General features: G+C 36.5%; 4 protein-coding genes, 1 long non-coding RNA gene and 1 pseudogene across 10 annotated transcripts in view; 4 read left to right on the forward strand and 2 right to left on the reverse strand.

Moving 5' to 3' along the window:
• Positions 1 to 46: 46 nt before the first annotated feature.
• On the forward strand, positions 47 to 5395 carry LOC111492803 (cytochrome c oxidase subunit 5b-1, mitochondrial-like). Its single transcript, XM_023142266.1, has 6 exons — positions 47 to 364; positions 525 to 610; positions 1317 to 1367; positions 4227 to 4293; positions 4439 to 4518; positions 5006 to 5395. The coding sequence occupies exons 1-6, from the start codon at positions 181 to 183 to the stop codon at positions 5069 to 5071; spliced, it is 534 nt and encodes a 177-aa protein (XP_022998034.1). The 5' UTR covers positions 47 to 180; the 3' UTR covers positions 5072 to 5395.
• Positions 5396 to 7159: 1764 nt separating this feature from the next.
• LOC111493156 lies at positions 7160 to 12552 on the reverse strand. Of its 2 annotated transcripts, none has more exons than XR_002719967.1 (3): positions 12437 to 12552; positions 8532 to 8678; positions 7160 to 7443 (listed from the first exon to the last, which is right to left on the reverse strand). It is a non-coding gene; the product is annotated as an uncharacterized LOC111493156 (long non-coding RNA). The 2 variants fall into 2 exon arrangements; XR_002719968.1 differs by having other exon boundaries at positions 8532 to 8702; positions 12437 to 12525.
• On the forward strand, positions 9139 to 12794 carry LOC111493155 (acyl-protein thioesterase 2-like). The gene is made up of 9 exons (XM_023142791.1): positions 9139 to 9992; positions 10135 to 10252; positions 11037 to 11073; positions 11163 to 11232; positions 11326 to 11430; positions 11576 to 11726; positions 11807 to 11889; positions 12255 to 12348; positions 12447 to 12794. The coding sequence occupies exons 1-9, from the start codon at positions 9962 to 9964 to the stop codon at positions 12529 to 12531; spliced, it is 774 nt and encodes a 257-aa protein (XP_022998559.1). The 5' UTR covers positions 9139 to 9961; the 3' UTR covers positions 12532 to 12794.
• A 1089-nt stretch (positions 12795 to 13883) lies between these two features.
• Positions 13884 to 20532, forward strand: part of LOC111493437 (periodic tryptophan protein 2) — a 16092-nt gene continuing 9443 nt past the window's right edge. The window contains exons 1-7 of one of the 2 annotated variants that reach the window (XM_023143148.1): positions 13884 to 15139; positions 15381 to 15632; positions 15711 to 15803; positions 16020 to 16391; positions 16873 to 17217; positions 17428 to 17655; positions 17741 to 18240. In XM_023143148.1, coding sequence (XP_022998916.1) covers positions 13931 to 15139; positions 15381 to 15632; positions 15711 to 15803; positions 16020 to 16391; positions 16873 to 17217; positions 17428 to 17655; positions 17741 to 17920 — 2679 coding nt within the window. In that variant the 5' untranslated portion in view covers positions 13884 to 13930 and the 3' untranslated portion in view covers positions 17921 to 18240. Of the gene's footprint in view, positions 15140 to 15380; positions 15633 to 15710; positions 15804 to 16019; positions 16392 to 16872; positions 17218 to 17427; positions 17656 to 17740; positions 18241 to 20532 lie in introns of those variants that run through there. The other variant, XM_023143149.1, reaches the window with a different exon arrangement.
• LOC111493455 lies at positions 16514 to 16623 on the forward strand (annotated as a pseudogene).
• The window catches only part of LOC111493440 (monothiol glutaredoxin-S15, mitochondrial-like), a 3278-nt gene continuing 911 nt past the window's right edge, over positions 18166 to 20532 (reverse strand). For 3 of the 4 annotated variants that reach the window (XM_023143153.1, XM_023143155.1, XM_023143157.1), the window contains 5 exons: positions 19810 to 19944; positions 19348 to 19447; positions 18738 to 18804; positions 18548 to 18626; positions 18166 to 18377 (listed from right to left, as the gene is read on the reverse strand). In XM_023143153.1, coding sequence (XP_022998921.1) covers positions 18285 to 18377; positions 18548 to 18626; positions 18738 to 18804; positions 19348 to 19447; positions 19810 to 19944 — 474 coding nt within the window. In that variant the 3' untranslated portion in view covers positions 18166 to 18284. The remainder of the gene's footprint in view (positions 18378 to 18547; positions 18627 to 18737; positions 18805 to 19347; positions 19448 to 19809; positions 19945 to 20532) is intronic. The other variant, XM_023143154.1, reaches the window with a different exon arrangement.

Consider the following 20532-nt stretch of genomic DNA (forward strand, 5'->3'; position numbering starts at 1 on the left):
ACCACCCTCGGTCTCAGCCGGATCTCCACTTGACTTATTCTACATCTCTCCACTTACAAAACCAAAACGCTGAAGAAGAAGAAGAATAAGAAGAAGAAGGGGAGAGAGAGAGAGAGAGAGGGTAATCAGTTCGCCGTCGAAGGGGAGTGACCTGAGATCATTACTGGAGAATCACTAACCATGTGGAGGAAATTGCTCTTTTCGCAGCTCAGAGCCTTGAAATCCTTTCCTTCAACATCGGCGGCAGCATCTGCTCCATTGGGATTCATTTCCAGAGCCTCACGACTTACTGTAGCTGCTTCATCTCATGTTTTTCCGTCGCCACACGTTTCGTTCTACGCTCGTCATTACGGCGTCGAGGCTGGTAGATCTTACTCTTTGTTTTGGATTTTCATTCTCTTTAACTTGTGGATTATTACTTTTTGTACTGTCTGTTGCTGTGCGTATGAAAATGAATCTATAGTATGAGTGCGGACGTGGATTCGGTCTCGTGTGATTATTGATTTGTTTGTATTGAAAATTAGCTGATGCTGGTTTGAAGAAGAAGGTTGAGGATGTAATGCCGATTGCAACCGGACACGAGCGCGAAGAGCTCGAAGCTGCGCTTGAGGTGATTTTTTCATGTTTCGTTGCGTGCTTTCATATTTTTTTTTTTTTTAGGATTTGATGTTGAAAAAACCAGCGGAATATAAATTGAAAATAGGTAAGATGGTTTCCATCACTTTCAAAAATTAAATGCAGGTGAATATTTATAGCTATACGTTAATTGATTGATTCAATTTTCATGAGAAGGCCAATGTCGAACTTCTATATATATCATGTTATTTATATTAGTGGATGGTCAATTTATCGAACAAATGATTCCTGCTGTTCCTTGAATTGGTTGAAGAAAAGAACTAGGGTACTTTTTTACCACAAAAATTTCTGTATGAGGATGACGTGAACTCATTTCTGTTATAAATATGTAGAAGATTTTACAGAGGTATAGGTGTGATAATCAACGAATAAAATAAGCTACCTGCGACCAATGTCCAAGTGTGCTTAAAGGTACCAACAGAATGATTGAGCAAGCATTAAAATGCACAAGCTGAGCAAATAACCTGCTGGGTTTCTTGGGCTGAAAGTTCTGGAATGATAAGGCACCAAAGGACAAAACATCCTCCGATCAAAATGTTGTATTTAGTGGCTTCTTAAACTTACTGACACATTTCTCATATTGGACGAGTCTGGTTTACGTAAATATTTTAGTTGTTTGGCATCTAATGTTTTTCTCGTTTTGAAGGTGAGTCTCATTTCATTTTGTTTTATGTTTTCAGGGACGAGACATCCTCGATATAGACAACCCTGTTGGCCCTTTCGGCACTAAGGTTGGTACAATTTGCAGTTAATTTTATTCTCCCACACTTTGGGTTGGGTTGGGTCGGGTTGTGTCTTATGCCGCTCAAGGAGGCCCTTTTGCTTCTTTTCTTGATTCTCCATATTGATGTTTTATTTGTTGTACATAAATCAACATTGTATGGTGAATTATACACTTGTATTTGTTTCTGTGTTTTCCCATAAGTTATGTGCCAAATCACTATTGAAGTTGGAGGGCTTTTAGGTTAATAAAAAAGTTTATGCATGCTCTCTTTAGTTTGGATGTACCTAAAAGGAGATCAAGTAATAAAGGACTGAACAACTTTTGGATGTATGTAGTTCCTACCCTTCATTTGGAAATCATACTGAAAAGAAATAACGACACTTTCTAAGACAAATCTGTAGGTTTGAGTTTTTTTTTGGGTAATGGTCTTATTTCATCTATCTTTGTTTTAAGAGTATAGTGATGTGCGGCATTCTTGGTTGAGGTGATTTAGGACTATGTTTAGCCCTTTGTACTATAGATGGTCTATCGACCTTCAACATCTCTTCCAGCAAATGAATCCTCAAATCTTTCTAGTTCTTGAATGCTTTTCTCTCTTCCTTCCCATAGTATTGGTTTAAGGCCATCCCTTCAAAACTCTCCACAATTATGATCAATTTCTTAGGATCGATGAGTTTATGAATTTAGAAATACTTGTCAACTTCTAAAAGCCACAAATTCAGATCCTTGACCCCAAACACAGGCATCTTGACGTTTTTGAATTTTCTCAAGTCACCAATTACCTCCCTTATTTCTCCTGAATCCGTTTGCGCCCTTCCACCTCACTTGGGTTGGACATTATGTCAAACTACTATCACTCCTATTTCTAACTTGATCCTTCAACTACCTTTGATAGCCTTCCTTCAATAGCCGGTAAGTTATTGTGTTCTCTTTAATACTTCCAATCTCTTGATTCGTCACATCTTATCTTTCTTTGATTATTTTTTGGGCCATTTTTCCCAATCTCCTTAGAATGAGATGCTCCGAAACCAATATGTAAGGTTCCCCTTATGATATATTGATGGACAAAGGAAAAACTTTGCCCCAAGGCAATACAAGTTCTCTCAACTGATCAGATATGAGTGGTTATCTCTCCTCTCCCTCACAAAAAGCAAAAAGACAAAAGCATGAAAGAAAATAAAGTTGGCCTTAAGCCTAAAATACTCTGTCCCCCGCGCATGTTCTCTCCCAACATTCTCAACATCTATCAGATGGTCTCCCATTCCCGCGTTTCTGACCTCCAACTAACTTGTCAATGGTGTAATCCTTTTCTTACCCCTTCTCTTTTAACAAATGGAAATTGGGGGCCTTTCAGAAAGCAATTTCATTGATTAAATAAATATACAGAAATTTTCATAAGGCTCTAGATTTTGCTGTGCATAAAGATAAGGGGTGGGTAGTTACAAACAAAAATTAGAAGCTCAAGAAGAAGCCATGTTTACCACAAAGAAAAATGAGAAGCTCTAGAAGAAGCCACAATTTTTACAAGGTCCGTATATCTTTTTCTACAAGACTCCGACTTTAGAAACTTTGCTGCTTTTCTTCATCTACACCTTCCAAGAATGTAAAAAATAAAGTTGGTCGATAGATTTCTTTCCTTATCCTTGATCTTTGACCTACTAACATTTGAAGAACAACTATCCTTGATCTTTGACCTACTAAAGTTGAAGAGTTCGAAGAACTTACCCAGAGCCACTTAGACAAATGGCAGTTCAGGAAGAGACTTGTTCAGCCCATTCTACATTCTGCATTCTTTATGTATAAATAAGTGTTCTGGGCGAAATATAGAGGAAAGTTTTTTGAGTAACAGAATTTGTGTTTATCCTTTCCGGGAAAATTGACTACGGGAACACCTTGCACTTTTTAGATAGCCTGCTTTACTAAACATTTTATATAAATCCAGGAGAATGCAGGTTCTTAGAAAACCAAAACATGATCTAGGAAGCTAACTGAAAATGTATCGGCATAAATGAGATTTCAAACTCTTGAAGTCTGGTTAAGGAGGCATGATTTGAATCTAACTGCTACCATAGATAGCCTTCTCTTCAATTACTTATCTGTCATTGTTAATTTCAAAAGCAACTTCATACAATGGTCACCCTTATCTCATCATCTTGCCAGTTCTCCTGCCTGGTCAGCAACAACTTCATACAGCCATCTAAACTTCTCACCGGGAGATTAGGAATTTCCTTTTATGAATTTCCCAGTGAAGTTGTTACCATATTTATTAGTAACCATTTTAGCCTGAAGATGGTTCTAGGAATTTTCCCTTGTGAATCACCTGGTGAAGTTCTTTCCATGTTCGTTAGCAATCCCTACATGCCAAGGAGAACTAAGTTCCTTAGCCAGTTGTAAAGAACAAAATTTGTATGGTGGTTGTCCATATGTTTATACCTCCATTTTCAAGAGGGAGAAAGACCACAGCACAAGCCACAGAACATAATTCATTGGACAAGGTGAAATCCCCTCCATCTGAACCCTCCAGGAAACATTTCTTATTCAATTTCTTTAATAGGAATATTGAATACTGAAATAAAGTATGAAGCGAGGTTGGACAGAGTTTTTGTTTTCTTGATCAGAGGATATCTCAGACTCATTCAGACTGTAAATTGCTTATTTTACATTTACTTTGAATGTTAATACTTTTATTAGTAGTGGTCATTGATGGTTTATTTACCTGAGGGTTCACTTTGCTTTAACGAAACCTTTAACTTGCTTTGCTCTGAATTGTATATCAAAATACTGAGGGATGATGTGCATGAAAGAATAGGTTTGGTTGCGCAACTTATTTCCTTGGATGAAATCTCAAAAGTTTCATATTCTCTAGGAAGATCCTGCTGTTATTAAGTCATATTATGATGAAAGATTAGTTGGATGCCCTGGAGGTGAAGGCGGTGAGTACTTGCAATCTGTCTTTTATTCATGCTTTTCCTCATTTTTATGCAAGTCTGACAAAAATTTACATAACTAAATTTTCGTTCTTCCACAGTTCCACAACACACGATATTTCTAACTTCTGTTGCTTCCTTTGAATTGTAGAGGATGAGCATGATGTTGTCTGGTTTCGGCTGAAGAAAGGCGAGCCACATGAATGCCCCGTGTGCACACAGTATTTTGTGGTGAGAATTTATTGTAAATTATTACGTTATGTTACCATGATATGGAATGATGGAAATGAATAAATAAAGTAAATTTCATTGATAGAATAAAATATCATAAAAGCAGAGGATGAAACCCCAAAGCCTAACTAAAGATTAGAAACCATTTTAGTTGACCTTTACAAGTACAATTCAACTGATTAAGATATAATATTTTCAACCGAAAGGGCATGAATTTGATTCTCGGCTTCTAACAAGCCTGCATGCCAGTAAACTTATAATACTTTTATTCCTCCATGCAAATGTGAGGTTCACGGTAGGTCAATTGAGTTATTCTGATTATTATTTGAATGCATGATTCTAGTGAGTCCCGGTGAGTTTTACTGGTAATTTACTCTCTCTAAACATCCCACTTCTTGAATGGATAAAGGCAAAGGCATTGGTGTCCTAATTGCTAATTACTTGTCTAAAATCGCCTAGTTTTGCTAATTTTAATTCGTGTTCGCAGCTGGAAGTGGTGGGACCTGGAGGATCGCCAGATGGTTATGGAAATGATGATGATCACCATCATTGATAGCAACCATCTTTCTTTCCAGAATAAACCACGAGTTTTAATGAGAGAAGTTTCGAAATTGCTTCAGTTTTCGTTTAAAGCTGTTGTGTCTCATTTGCAGTTGGTTCAGCAACGATGGGAATCTGAGTTTTTTCCGTGTGTAGGCAAGTCTTCTGTTGGAAGATACATACATATCTCTTTTTAAACCTTCTTTCTATGTATTTCCAAATAATTGGAGGCTTCTTAATTCTTTACCATGACCAGATGGCAGTACAATAACTCACAACACCCTTTGATCTTGGAAGATAATTTGAGAACTTATATTACAGATCTTGTTTACACCAACATTGCAATTTGCAATATCTTCTGCTCTTTTGTAGTTCACTTCAGCCTCGACGCCTCCCGGACACGAAAAAGGTAGTTTTTTTCCCCTTGATCTGTAAGCCTTTTCTTGCAATTCTTGTTAACATAGGCAACCTGGTTCTTTGACTTGATTGGTTGTTTATCTTTTCAAAATTGTTTTTAACAATGATGATCAACTTATAGATGTTAATGTTAATACTCCATGCATACATTGACACCACCACTGCACAAATTCATGATTTTGGAAACAAAAATTCCATTTATAAGGTCCAAATCGTAGTCTTTGAAGAATTTTCTCCCTAGGACTTTGTTTTAATCTTCAAACAAATTATTATTTTTTAATTTTTAGGATTGAAAGACATTTTGATAGTTAGTAACCAAAATAGGATGTTTTTTTTAAAAAAGAAAAAAACAGAGAATCAAAATAGGACGTAAATGGAAATTATAGTTAATAATCTCCAAAAACATAAATATTTTTAAAATTTAATTCATATTCCAAAGTGGAAAATAGATTAAAAAATAGCACTCTACAAATTACTATAAATTTAGGGATCATGGTGGAGAATATAGAAGAGATACCCATCTAAGAAAGAAACTCCTAGAAACTAAAATGGAAACTTTAGAAAAATATGAAACTTTCGAAGAAAATACTTGATTCCACCCGAATCATTTTCTCCTCAAAATATTTTTTAAAAAAACAAAATTTCAGACCCTAAAACAAAAAGTTTATTCTAAAGTGTTTAACACTTTCCTTCTTTTTATTTCCCGGTGGGAACCTTTTATTCCTTTCCTTTTTTTCTCCAAATATTTAATATTCCGAACAACTTCCCAGCACTAAATATTAAAAAAAATGATATTTCTTTTTTTAAAAAAAAAAAAAAAAAAATTAAACAATTAAGTGAAGCTATCTTCAACTAGAATATAGTTTTTTTAGGCTTTTTATATTTTGTTGCATTTAGCGCATTACAATATTAACTTTTTATTGTTAAAGCAATTAGGTTAGTTTAATTTAAAGGACAGAACCCATCCCATATCAATCTGACAAGACAAAAGGAAGTTAATTATTGCTAATCAATTTCTTAATATATCTATTGCTCTTCTCAAAGTGTGATACTCATTAGCTTAATTAAATATAGATCAGCATTACCCAAATTAATAATTAGTTTTGTTCATTGATAAGAATAAAATGGCGGCCTTCTTTATTATCTTATGCTCAATCTTTTCTCTTAAAATATTATTGTTCTTCCATTCTCAAAACCATTGGAGCTACCTTCTCATTTACTTAAGCTTATTAGTACTTTAAACATACGAGTTACACTTCCTTTCATACCCCTCCCCTACTAGAATTCTCCATTTAATCTACAAAATATAGCTAATTAGAGCACTCACGGGTCAAGGGAGAATGCCGCTCCTGATAGGTCCCACTCGAGCCGAGTGTCGTAGGTGCACAAGAGTACTTCGCGCCACAACCATCTCTTTTTATGTTCTACGAACCGATGCCAGCTGCTTCATCTGAAAGAAATGAATCATTAATATGCTAGTCATAAGAAAGGAAGAACTGCCATAAAATGTTTCCTCGTGCATATCTCTAGCCATCCAACTCTATTGAAAAAGTTCTTGACGTTTAGCTATCAAGTTTTCAAATTGATTGTTTGTAGGGTAGAAAACAAAGAGCTGATGGGTTTAAACTATGACGATGATTTACTTAAGATTCCGTATTCTACGAGCTATGTTGACAACGACATATAATAAGACCAAATAATTAATCTCGTGAGAATAACTTTAGCTTAGACACTTGGGAACATAAAAAAAAATATTGTAGGACAGAAAATAAGTTTACTGAGCTGTGGTTCACAAATGTCTAGTCAATGGATTTGCACCAGCTTCCTGCCTAGTGATATTATGCTTTCATTATATCTAGTCTAGACACAAGGTGAAGATAGAAGAAAGATATCCTTTAGCTGGGTTGGAGAGGCTCATCCCATCATCCCATATGAGGAATGGGGCATGCTGTCACTCTATTTAAACATCTGAAATAGAAAAGAAGATGATTTGAGTTAACAAATATGCATATAACTTTTCTAATTAGGCTCAAATTCCCATACCCAATGAGGCAAGGAAAACAAGAACAAGCAAAAGAAACAGAAGAAATAGGGGAAAGAAAGGAAGTGTAAAACTAAACTTGATATTGAAGTATTTTAATGTGCAACAAAGAGTAGTGCCAACAGCATATGTTGTCTCATGTTAAAAAACTAAGCCCACAATTAGGCACAAACCAATTCTATAATCAAGTTGGATTATTTCTTCATTTTAAAGGGTGGGATGGAGGAGGAGGAGTTGACAAACTCAAAAGCTGCTCTTTCCATAAGGGAAGGAAAAGTGCCCAAACATTGACCAACAGAGAAAAGTAGATGCTTCCGGTGTATAAAAAATGGACCACTCACTGTATGCCACATCAGTTTTTCTATTTGTTTAGATTGTTCATTTTTGTTTGGTCAACCAGAAGATAGATGAAGATTCTTCTTTGCTAGCACTCACAAGTTTGGTTTTTGTTTATTTTGCAAAGCTTTCAAAATCAGATAATTTTTATAGCTAGACAATTTTTATAGCTAGACAATTTTTATAGCTAGACACTGGCAATGTGTCAGCGAGGAGGCTGAGTCTCAAAAGGGGTGTACATGAGGCGGTGTGCCAACAAAGACACTGGGCTCCGAAAGGGGGTGGATTGTGAGATCCCATATCGGTTGGGGAGGAGAACAAAACATTCTTCATAAGAGTGAAAACTTTTCCCTAACAGATGCATTTTAAAAACGAAGCCCGAAAGGGAAGGTTGAAAGAAGACAATATCTACTAGCGATAGGCTTAAACTGGTATGATTTGATTTTACACAGTTAAAAGATAGAAACATGAAAAGAACAGAGAATGTTAGTTCAACAACAATCAAGGCTGCAGCCCTACCACTATTGTTTGATCAGAAAAGCCACAGTGGGGAATAGGAATGATGACAATATTAACAGAGATATCTCATTCCAAAATGGCTACACTGTTAGAGTTGGAAGTTGCATTATATTGGATCTGACTAAAAGTTAGTGGTCTAGAATTCACTGAGACCTTTTACCTGACCTCTGTGTAGCCACTTAGTGGTGAGCGTGTTGTCAAAATGATCTTTTTCAGCTGTAGAATCTATTCCTCGCACCAAATATTTGAAAATCTGTAATGCTCTGCTATCAGAACCTCCTCCATAAGAAGCTCATCCATGATGATCCTGGAAAAAAGTTCCAATATAGCACTGGGAACATTGCAAATGTAATGGCCATGGAAGCCAAGAATTTAGACCGTTAATATTGTATCAGTGCCATTCTCAGGACGAAATAAAGGGAAAGTTTGTCTTTCATTGTTTCATATACTCAATCAACAAGACTTTAGAGTTAGGTAGAAGTACTGGATGAACATATTTCTAAACCCAAGTGGGATTTTGAGTTCAGCCTCATCGAGTTCAAAACATAAAGGTCGACCCATCTGTGTTAGGGGAGGAGTTATGTTGAAGAGCTTTGTATTTTGTTAAGTTCTCCTAAAAGATTAGCAAATATACAAGCCGTAGAACATGTACTTTTGTCTACCTCCATAAGCCTCAGATTCCAATGGATCATTTAAGTTCAGTTTTTCAGCTGCATAATCATATCAATCAATAAAAACTACAAGCAACAGCTCTAATCCCCTGAACGATGAAATAATGATTTGATTCTGCAGAAATTGTTGTCAATATGGTGGCCGTGTGTGCATAGATACAAACAAAAGTAATCTTTGTAGTGGGTCTCAGATCAATCAAAATACAAAGAACTGGCAAGCAGAAGAGAAGAAAAAGAAGAGAAAAAGTTGAAATGCTTTTTTATTGTGCACGATTCCCTTAAGACATCCAGGTGGGTAACCACATATGAACATTGGTAGTATAAAATGTAAATTTAGATATTTCTTCCAGCTAAAATTAGATAGATTGGACACTCGAACAAATTTCACTTTCGATCAGAAATTCATTAAAAATGATTGATAATAGATATTTCCTTGGACAAACTGATGGGTTATTCTTTGTTATTTCTTGTAATATTCTTGAAGTTTGATATTGGATTTGCTTTATTTCCTGGCCGCAACCCAGTGCTCACAAGCATAGATTCTCTCTATTTTGCATATCCAGATCTCTCTCTCCTAGCTGGGAGCCTTGCGGATTGATCAATGTGCTCTGCCTGCTGTGATTCTTTATGTTCATAAAAAGATTTCCTGCTTTTATCCTCGTCTTTTACTTCTCCTTTTCACAGATGCTTCGCCCTTTCTGAGTTTCTTGGCCATTTGGTGCTGTGTGTAGCTGGTGTACACACCACACTACCATAGTGATTCATATTCTCCCACATTTTATTCCATTATCACATCACCAAATTTGGCTATAAATACACATTTTTCATTGTTGTTTTTCTACATCACACCATATTACACTCCTGCCTCATTGCATATACTCACAACTCCCTCTTAACTGCAGCTCTTTCAACTCTCAATATGAGCTACTCACATTCTAATATCAGCTCTGGTTTGTTTACTATGACATTCTTTCTCATCTCTTTGTTCTTTTTCTTCTCTTGTTCATCAAAAAAATCATGATCTTTGTCAACACTCCCTTTGATGAATGGATTAGTTGCTTTGGTTTTCTCATTCTCGTGACTAAACTGCAGGCAGTAGATCTTCTGCAAGAAGGCCATTAGAGTTTGGAAGGACACATGTTGTGAGGCCCAAAGGAAAACACCAGGCCACTATTGTTTGGCTGCATGGCCTTGGTGATAATGGCTCTAGGTATGTATACTAAATTGTTTCTGATGGCGCTTAAAGCCCTTCAAGTTCATCTGTTCATATAAGAATCATCTAAAACTGTACGGTACGCACTCGAGAATTGTTTGAATAAGGCTCAAAGCTAGCATAGCACAAGGATTTCTTTTTTGTGCATGAAAATCATAGAAACCTGTGACTGTTTTCGTTGGATGTATTTTACTAGCTTGCCTTGCCATCAACAGTGGACGGTTGAATTCCTTTCCCTTTGGAATAAAGTACTTATTATCTTCTTTAAGAAGGGTTTCTTGCCTACCTTTGTTTCCTAAGCCAAACGAAAAAGGGAAAAGGTGGTTTCATAATGTCAACATCTTCACATTCTTCCCTTGAGTTTCTCACTTTAATGAAATGTAAAAAAAAAAAAACAACAGCACCGTAGAAATTGTACGAATAAATGTTGTTGAACTTTCCCTTTCAACTTTACGATCTTATGCCGAAGTTTATTTGGGAACCATGGTTCGGAAAAAGTGTGTATAAGACTAAGTTCAAGTTTTATTTGGTTCTCCAGACAAGATGGGCCCTCTATAGTACTTTCTTTTCTTCCTAAATATTCCATAACAGGTTTTCCTTTCCCTTTTCCCACCAATTCCAGAAGTTCACTTGCTAAACCTTTGAAAACTTGAAAAGATAATTGTTCTATATGAAATATGATCAATCATACCTCCTGATGTGAAGCTTTTTTTTCTTCTTTTTGCTAATAAACAATCTAATAAGCTAATCTTTCTTGCTTTTTTTCTCTGGTTAACTGCAGCTCTTCTCAGCTACTGGAAACCCTTCCTCTACCAAACGTAAGAAATATGAATTTATACCATCAAAGGGCTATAACTTGATGTCAAATGGGTCTAATTCTAATCAACATTTTCTTTCAAATATACAGATCAAATGGATTTGTCCAACTGCTCCAACTCGACCGGTATCTCTACTCGGAGGCTTTCCTTGCACTGCATGTTAGATTAACAACCTTCTACTTTTCTCAATTGTATCATTCCTAAGTTCATATCTACTTCAGTCTAAAAACTGTTCCATGTGATTCTTTTCAGGGTTTGATGTGGGGGAGTTTTCAGAAGAAGGTCCAGATGATTGGGAAGGTCTTGACGCCTCTGCTGCCCATATTGCAAACTTGCTGTCTGCAGAACCATCTGATGGTATGCTGAGAGCTATTTGCATCTCAATCTCCCAAATATCTCTAGTACTTAATTAATCCAAAACAACATAACTTTCTACACATCAAAGTATTCATTCCCCAACTTGATGAAGAATAAAACTTTTTACTTCAATTATTTGTGACAGTCAAAGTTGGGATTGGAGGCTTCAGTATGGGAGCTGCAATGGCACTTTACTCTGCAACTTGCTGTGCTCTTGGGAAATACGGAAACGGAGCCCCGTACCCCATCTACCTAAGGGCAATCGTTGGACTTAGTGGCTGGCTTCCTGGATCTAGGTCTGTTTTCTAAGGAAAAAAACTCCATGATTGATAAGTGCTCATATAGAACTAAATAAGATGCTGAATATGTCCTACAGGAGCTTAAGAAACAAATTCGAGGCATCACACGAGGCTACAAGGCGAGCAGCATCAATTCCTATCTTACAGTTTCATGGAACAGGTGGGTAGTGTCTAAAACATTCAGCTAATGTTAATGTTTTTGTTCTCTAGCTGACCTGAAGAATAATTCACTTAGCTTTGTTGCATACAAAGGTGAGTTCAAATTCAAGAGTTTAACCATCTGACAAACTACACGACTTCAATCAGCATTTTTGAGAAAGCTGGAATATATTCCTGCAGCCATTCTTTTTCAGGGTTTCAACTTTCACAACTTGTTTAAAAAGATAGTGATTCTCTACAGTTTAAAGTGATCATTTGAAAAGGAGAAAAAGAGATCAAAACAAACTCATATTTCCAACCATTTCATGACTACTTTTCAGAACAACTCTGTAATTTTATCTTAACCCTTATTAACCCAAAATGCAGCTGACGAGGTAGTCCCTCACAAGTATGGAGAAAAATCAGCCCAATCCTTAACCTCAGCTGGGTTTAGAACTCTTCTCTTCAAAAGCCAAGAAGGGTACTGTTCTATTCTTATAAACATGCGCAAAATTGAACAATCAAAGCAGAGCAGAATCAAAATGCTTAAGAGGGCACTGATTGATTACTTATTTGCAGGCTCGGCCATTACACGGTCCCAAAAGAGATGAACGAAGTCTGCAGTTGGCTGAACTCAAGGCTGGTGCTCGAGGGTTACCGCTAAGACACATTTCTTGAACACTCCATTTTCAACGGTAGTTGAGAAGAAAGAGGGTAGTAAAGTTTATTAAAGAGATAAAAGAAAAAAGCTTATGCTTTTGGTTTGAGTAGGCTTATTATGGTAGAATGGGGCATGGGGCTTTTGGTACAGAGAACGAAACTTCCATCATTCCTTTTTTTTTTATCTTCCCTGTTCCCAATAAAGTTTTGGATTCCCATGTAAGAGTCAGTAAATAAAGTAAAATATACGTGAATAAATTGAAACTATTTACGAATAAAAATGATGTTGAAAAATACAAAATTATAGTTAAAAAAATGTTTAAAATAATTTATAGTTTGACTCAATTATAAAATTCAAAAGTTACATGTTTGACTTCGAATAATTTTATGTAGATGACTTTCTAGGAATTTTCCTAAAAACTATGAGTGCGTGAAAAAAAAACATGTTAAACATCTGTATTGGTTTAGTGGGGATAGTCTCCCTCCTACAAATATTTCAGACAAATAGTTAACTTCGTTATGTTGTATGTAATATCAAGATCATTAGATTTCGAGCCAAATTTTCAAATCTTAGTCCATATTTTTGACATGAGGGTGTTGGAGATGGTAGTAGAGCATCATTTCTTATAGTAGAATGTGGTTATAGGACGAATAAGTGAGTGGAAACATAACGCTGGAATAAAAGAGGGCACATGAATGAACTGATATCACATTAAAATAAAAGAGATTCGATGATACAAAATTATAGTTAAAGAAAATCTTGAAAGAGCTAATAGTTATTATTTATTATCTATACCAACAAAATGCACATTCATTTTTCGGTGGTTTAATTATAAGAAATTTTTGTAAAAACATGCAAGGACAAAGAATCTTGAAAGAACTTATGCAGTTCGTAGCACTCTTAGAAAATGCGTAAATAATATGATCATGTCGCAGAGCATGTCTAACTGTTAGGTTCCAAATTTAGAACCCTGGGCCGTCGATGCATTTAAAATTTATTTTATATTTTTAAATACTCCCTAGGTTAAATTATCATGGACAAAATTTTATCATATATACTGGTATACATTTAGTTTTCATGTTTTATTATTAGTACATATTTAGTTTTTATTATTCTTATTTTTTTTAATGTTTTTATTTATTTAGTTTATATATTTTATTAAATTTATTGTAGATTTAATTTGGGAGTATATTCTAATTTTCTCCCCCAATTATTTAGGCCAATTTTATAATTTAACCAATTTATGGGTTTTTTTTAATGGGTCATTATTGGGCCTTGGGTTTAGTTTGTTTGGCCCAAAGCTATTAAAACCCTCCATAAACCCTACCTGTTCGATTCTGAAAATCAACGAGGGACAACTGAATTTTTTGCAGAAGCTTTCTCGGAATCATATTCGCCGGCGATGAATTACAGGTTTCAAAACCTGTTAGGGGCGCCTTACAGAGGGGGCAATGTTCTGATTTCGGAGGACACCTTGTTAATCTCACCCGTCGGCAACCGAATCTCCGTTACCGACCTTGTTAAGTCCCAAACGGCGACGCTTCCCGTTCAATCGTCGTCCAATATTTGTCGAATCGCTGTCTCTCCCGATGGGGCGTTCTTATTCACCGTCGACGAGAAGAATCGTTGTCTCTTCATCAATCTCCGACGCCGAGTTGTGCTTCACCGTATGTTCTTCAAGAAGCTCGTCAGTGTCGTCAAGTTCAGCTCTGATGGTGCATTTATTGCTGTTGGCATTGGGAAGTTGGTCCAAATTTGGCGCTCACCTGGGTTCAAGAAAGAGTTCTTTCCTTTTGAACTGGTACGGACTTTTGCTGATTGTAATGATAAAGTTACAGCGTTGGACTGGAGTCCGGACGGCAATTACTTGCTTGCTGGGTCGAAGGATTTGACTGTTAGGTTGCTTTATGTGAAGAAAATAAGTGGGATCAAGTACAAACCACACTTGTTTTTGGGTCATAGAGACTCAATTGTAGGTTCGTTTTTTGGGACTAATAAGAAAACCAATAAGGTAGTAAAAGCTTATACGATTACGCGTGACTGTTATATCTTTAGTTGGGGCATTACAGAAAATAATTTGGATGAGATGGAAGTGGACAATTTGGAACCGGCCTCACCGGGGACTCCTAGTAGGGATAGTGAAGGAAATGTGGAGAGTGGTGGGGATGTTAGTGTAAAAAAGAGGAAGAATTTTGGTGATGGTAAAGCGGATGATGAAGCTGAATACTTGCTTAGAGAAAAATGGGAGTTAGTGAGGAAGGATTGTTTTTCTCAGGCTCCGGCAAAGGTGACTGCGTGTGATTATCATAGGTACCTTGATATGGTGGTTGTGGGATTCTCTAATGGCACGTTTGGGCTGTATCAGATGCCGGATTTTGTGTGCTTGCACATGTTGTCGATAACAAGAGAGAAAATTACCACAGCCATTTTCAACCAGCATGGCAACTGGTTGTCATTTGGGTGTGCCAAACTTGGTCAGTTACTAGTGTGGGAATGGCGGTCGGAGAGCTACATATTGAAACAGCAAGGACATTACTTTGATGTTAATTGTCTTGCTTATTCACCGGATTCACAACTCTTGGCAACAGGAGCTGATGATAATAAAGTCAAGGTAACTTAATATGTTGAAGGTGTATTCTTTTTTCCAAACTTAACTAGCATGATCCGCAGTAAAGCGATTGCATTACTTGTGTTCATCAACTATGTAGCTTACTGACATATGACTTCATTCCCCCTTATATAATTCTAATTTTCCATCATTGGTTAGGCTGTATGGTGCCAAACTTGTTTGAGTTTCTTTTAGTAATTTCTTGTTGATGGATTAACTGGCTGATGTTACTTGTTTGGTGTAGGTGTGGACGGTTCAATCAGGCTTCTGCTTTGTTACATTCTCCGAGCATTCAAATGCCATTACTGCTCTCCATTTCTTGGCAAATAACCATTGTCTGTTGAGTGCATCTCTTGATGGCACTGTTCGGGCATGGGATCTGTTTCGCTATCGAAATTTTAGAACTTTTACTTCCCCCAATTCCCGGCAATTTGTTTCACTGGCAGTAGATCAAAGTGGTGAAGTTGTTTGTGCTGGAACATTAGATTCATTTGAGGTATCCTCGTGACCTTTCTTGGAATATATATATACTCCCTTCTAGCTTTTCCTGCCTCATAGTTCATGTACTTTGTAGATTTTTGTTTGGTCGATGAAGACTGGCCGTTTGTTGGATATCCTTAGTGGGCATGAAGGTCCTGTTCATGGATTGATGTTTTCTCCTACAAATGTGAGTTATGAACGCATCCATTTACATTTTGAATTTCTTATTCTAAAATACCATTGTACATGATGCCTTTTTCATGCTGGATTTTTTCTCCCTCAAATTGCTCTGATTGTGCTCTTCTTCTTCCCCATCTTTTTATGTCATTAATAACCATAAAGATGAGAGGTTTATTGCTTATCCTTTTTCCTAATGCTAATCACTCTGTATGACTCAATGTAGGCAGTCTTAGCTTCCTCATCATGGGATAAAACTGTCCGCTTGTGGGATGTTTTTGAAGGAAAGGGGGCTGTTGAAACGTTCAATCATATGCATGATGTCCTTACAGTGGTTTATCGTCCAGATGGAAGGCAGTTGGCCAGCAGTACATTAGATGGTCAGATCCATTTTTGGGATCCGATTGATGGTATATTGATGTATACAATTGAGGGGCGTAGGGACATAGCGGGAGGACGTTTAATGACTGATAGAAGATCTGCAGCTACTTCAAGTTCAGGGAAGTGCTTCACAACGTTATGTTATTCTGCTGATGGGAGTTATATATTAGCTGGAGGATGTAGTAAATTCATCTGTATGTATGACATTGCTGATCAGGTCAGTTTGTATGCTTTTACTTTTATTTGTGGTACCTGACTACACGCCTTTCATTAGGCTAAATCACTTATTTTGATATCAACTATACAATCATTTAACTAGTTCAAGGCTTTAATGCAAATATACCTTTCTTGGCCTTTTGGCTAAGAAGCATGTGTAGTATCTGTTCTTATCAGTTATGAACATAATACATTATGTGTTTGTTTAATTGGAATTTTTCATTACACCACAAAAGTTAAAAGGTAAAACTATGCATGTTCCCTCTGAGGTGCGAAGATGATCTAAAATTTCAATTCCTTGATTAGGTTTGGGATCTCAAATTTTTGTTGTATTAAAAATATAGTAGGTTGGCTTGTTTGTTGATTCGTGTTTTATGTTGAAAGAATTTAGATTAAATTTTGTTACTTCTACATTTTATGCTTGTCTCCCATTTGTCTTTTCCCTCACATTTTTCTCGTTGTATCATGTTGTGCTTGCACAGGTATTGCTGCGCAGGTTTCAAATAACCCACAATCTCTCTTTAGATGGAGTTCTTGATGTTCTAAATTCAAAGAATATGACTGAGGCTGGGCCCATAGATTTGATTGATGATGATGACAGTGATGTAGAAGAAGGAGTTGACCAACAAACACGGGAGAAATTGGGCCATGATTTACCTGGGTCGATGCTCAATCGTGGGCGACCAATTGTAAGAACAAAATGCTTGAGAATTGCACCTACTGGTCGAAATTTTGCAGCCTCAACAACCGAGGGAGTTCTTGTTTATTCAATTGACGAATCTTTTATCTTTGATCCAACCGATCTCGATATTGACGTCACACCTGAGGTAATGAATGTAGTTATTATTGTACAGCCATACACGCATAAGTTATTGCCTCCAAAGGAAAAAAAATATTTTACGATAAGACAAATACAGAACTACGAGCAGGAAAAAGATATTTCTGGCACGTTTCTAACTAATCTTAGAAGTTGAGAATGTTGTCTTTAACCATTTATCCTTTCTAACATCATCTTCTATATATATATATTTTTGTAGGCGATCAATGCTGCACTTGATGAAGATCAACCGAGCAGGGCTTTGATTCTTAGCTTACGATTAAATGAAGATGATTTAATAAAGAAATGCATTTTCTCGGTGAATGTTGTGGATATAGCAAAACTAATCCAATCCATCCCACATAGATATTTGCAGAGGTTGGTCGAGGCATTAGCGGAACTTCTGGAAAGTTGCCCGCATTTGGAGTTCGTTCTACGGTGGTGTCAGGTAGTTTAGGTTTTGATTTTGATTGAGATATTGTCTTTGAGCTTTAGCTGTGGAAATGATTTCAACTCATCATTTTCTGTCTCAGGAACTCTGCAAAATTCATGGTAACTACATTCAACAAAATTCTAGAAACCTACTTCCTGCCTTAAAATCCTTGCAGATGGCTATCACCAGAACGCATCAGGATTTGGCTGATATGTGTTCGTCGAATGAGTACTTACTTCGGTATCTTTGCTCGACTAGTACCAAGAAAGGGACAACTTAATGTCATGGCGGATTCTTGTCTTTCACAGGTGTCATAGCCAAAATTTTGTGTTGCAGAGAACCCTCAGTTAAAACCCTTTGAATGAGGCTATGTAACGCCTACAATTTTATCAGATCTTTCTGATGTGTTGCTGGGAACAGCATGTATCAGTCAGATGCTTCATATTGGGTTGGTTTTGTTTGTACGTTAGGAGTTATTTTTAATTTGCTTAAGTTCTTTATATTTTTCTTTTCAGAGGATGCAGATAGTAAATTTAAGAATGAATACCAAATGTAATGGATGTTTGAGTTTCTAATTCCACAGGATTTGTTGGATCGAAACCTGTATATGGTATTGAGTTTTAAGAAAAACGAAACAAAATTGGTTAAACCATATCTCCTTCATACTTGATGACTGATAGCTTATTCAGTCTCTGGTTGTTTGCAATATCTTTGAGCTTCTCCTTCAATTCTCCGGACTACACATGACAAACAACATAACAATGTCAAGGCAATGCATCAAACAAACGGAGACATTTTTTCTAAATAAAGGTAACAAAATCTGATCATAAACCGGAAAATCTCAGTACGATCCGAGAAGTGAACCAAGTAGTGTGTACGTTGGGAACTTATAAGAGATCGGTCGAACCTGATGCATACTGAGTATGATATCTGATCCTCCAATAAACTCCCCTTTTATGAAAATCTGTGGAAATGTTGGCCAGTTGCTGCTTGAAACAATTTCTTATTATTACAGCATGTTGACGAGAATTTTACTTCTTCAGTCAACAATATCACTGGCTTATATTCGCCGTAGTATTATACTAAGGTATGCATACCTGAATGATTTCACAGCATTTTTAAGCTCGGCGTCTTCCAAGATACTTCTTGCACTCAAAGGAACACCTACAAACTTAAACACATGAGAATTTTGGAGAAAGATGGCTTGCAATGGAAAGGTGGTGCAAGAATTTATATCCAGCGATTGACACAGTACTAACATGTAATAGTATGATTTGAAAATTCAATATAGGTTGCCATGATATGAAAACTGAAGACTTTGTAACTGTCCAAGTTTACCGCTAGCAGATATTGTCCTTTTTGGTGTTTCTCTTTCGGGCTTCCCCTCAAGATTTTTAAAATGCGTCTGCTAGGGAGAGGTTTCCACACTTTTATAAAGAACGTTTCGTTCCTCTCTCCAACTGATGTAGGATCTCACAATCCACCCCCTTTGGGGCCAGCGTCCTCACAGACACTCGTTCATCTCTCCAATTGATGTAGGATCTTACAACCATAACCATAACAAAACTCATGTAAAAGAAGTACTGAGACCATATACCGAACAAAACTCATGTAAAACTGAAGACCACATTAATCGGAACATTTCTCAATAAGCTTGACCAAAAGAGAACAGAATCATTAAAACACACACACACAACGAACACCTACCATATAACTTCAACACTTTCACTGCCAGAGCGCTAAATCCACATTGAGGAACATCCGGCACCCCTTTCATGTAAATCATCACAGGATTTTGCTGGACATCTTAGCAACAAGATAGAAGGATGACGCCAATATATAACATACAAACTCATAGAAGTATAAATACTAGCAAGTCACTATGTTGAAGAATTAGAGGCCTTACACCGACTTTTAAAACTAAGCCATTTGAAAATTATACCAATAGTGCTGGTTCTTAAACTCCTAACATCCTACTCAAATCACAAAGCGTATAAATTTTCTACTTTTTGCACGATCTGAAAGATCTTTTTGTATCTTTCCTCTTTTGTGTCTCTAAATGAAATTTAGAACGCACATATTTTTTCTGCTACCACAAATATTAGATGCATCAAGGTATGCTTCCTAGACAGATGTTACAAGTTCTATCATAAAATCATGCATACATACCTGTTCAACAACATCTCTCAAAGAAAGGACAGAACTCTCAAGTTTATTTGTAGGTTTGAAATCTCCATGGGTATCAGGATCAACATGAACAGTCGTTGCGTATGCCATTCCAGATTGGTAACAAAACCCGGGTACCTATCAACAGTTCAAAGGGAGGCACCACATTATAACATCCCATAGTACAAGAGTTACAGTCAACTTTGATAGTTTGCATGTCATCACTACCATGTAATTTCACACTAGGCAGCATTCAGCGAAGTTTATTACAAAATTTAGTATGCCTCAAATTTAAGCAAACGCAACAGTTACTTGGGTGAAGAAAACATCTCACATGGGATAATATGAAGCTTAACTTCAAAGACAAAACTAATAACTAATGTGGCCAAAATAAAGAAAACAACATTCTTAATCGAGTGAAAAGTGATAAAATGAAAATTGTGATCAAGAGTAATAGAACAGAAAATTTACATTATCGAACTACTGAGACAAAACAGGCATCATATTTAATTTAACCACTCATCTCAAAACACCAAAAAATAGGTATCCAACAGGCTCCAACTTCAAAGTTTAAACCTCCGGATAGTTGTGTGAGATAAAGGGAAGAAAGGGGAACTTGAACATAGTTCCATGATTTTCAGATGGCATAAAAATAAAAAATCCCCACAAAGTCACGCCTATAATCAACTGAAGAAAGAAAAAAAAAAAAAAAAAAAAAAAAAAAAA

Source organism: Cucurbita maxima, unplaced genomic scaffold, assembly GCF_002738345.1.
Source record: "Cucurbita maxima cultivar Rimu unplaced genomic scaffold, Cmax_1.0 Cma_Scf00018, whole genome shotgun sequence".
NCBI classification, from domain to species: Eukaryota; Viridiplantae; Streptophyta; class Magnoliopsida; order Cucurbitales; family Cucurbitaceae; genus Cucurbita; species Cucurbita maxima.

Bases quoted from the DNA above. Each gene is read 5' to 3' on its own strand.
- LOC111492803 (XM_023142266.1), top strand. From the start codon at position 181: ATGTGGAGGAAATTGCTCTTTTCGCAGCTCAGAGCCTTGAAATCCTTT. The intron at 365-524 runs GTAGATCTTACT...ATTGAAAATTAG, and splicing joins TCATTACGGCGTCGAGGCTG to CTGATGCTGGTTTGAAGAAG. The intron at 4,519-5,005 runs GTGAGAATTTAT...TCGTGTTCGCAG, and splicing joins TGTGCACACAGTATTTTGTG to CTGGAAGTGGTGGGACCTGG.
- LOC111493155 (XM_023142791.1), top strand. From the start codon at position 9,962: ATGAGCTACTCACATTCTAATATCAGCTCTG. The intron at 11,074-11,162 runs GTAAGAAATATG...TCAAATATACAG, and splicing joins AAACCCTTCCTCTACCAAAC to ATCAAATGGATTTGTCCAAC. The intron at 11,890-12,254 runs GTGGGTAGTGTC...CCCAAAATGCAG, and splicing joins CTTACAGTTTCATGGAACAG to CTGACGAGGTAGTCCCTCAC.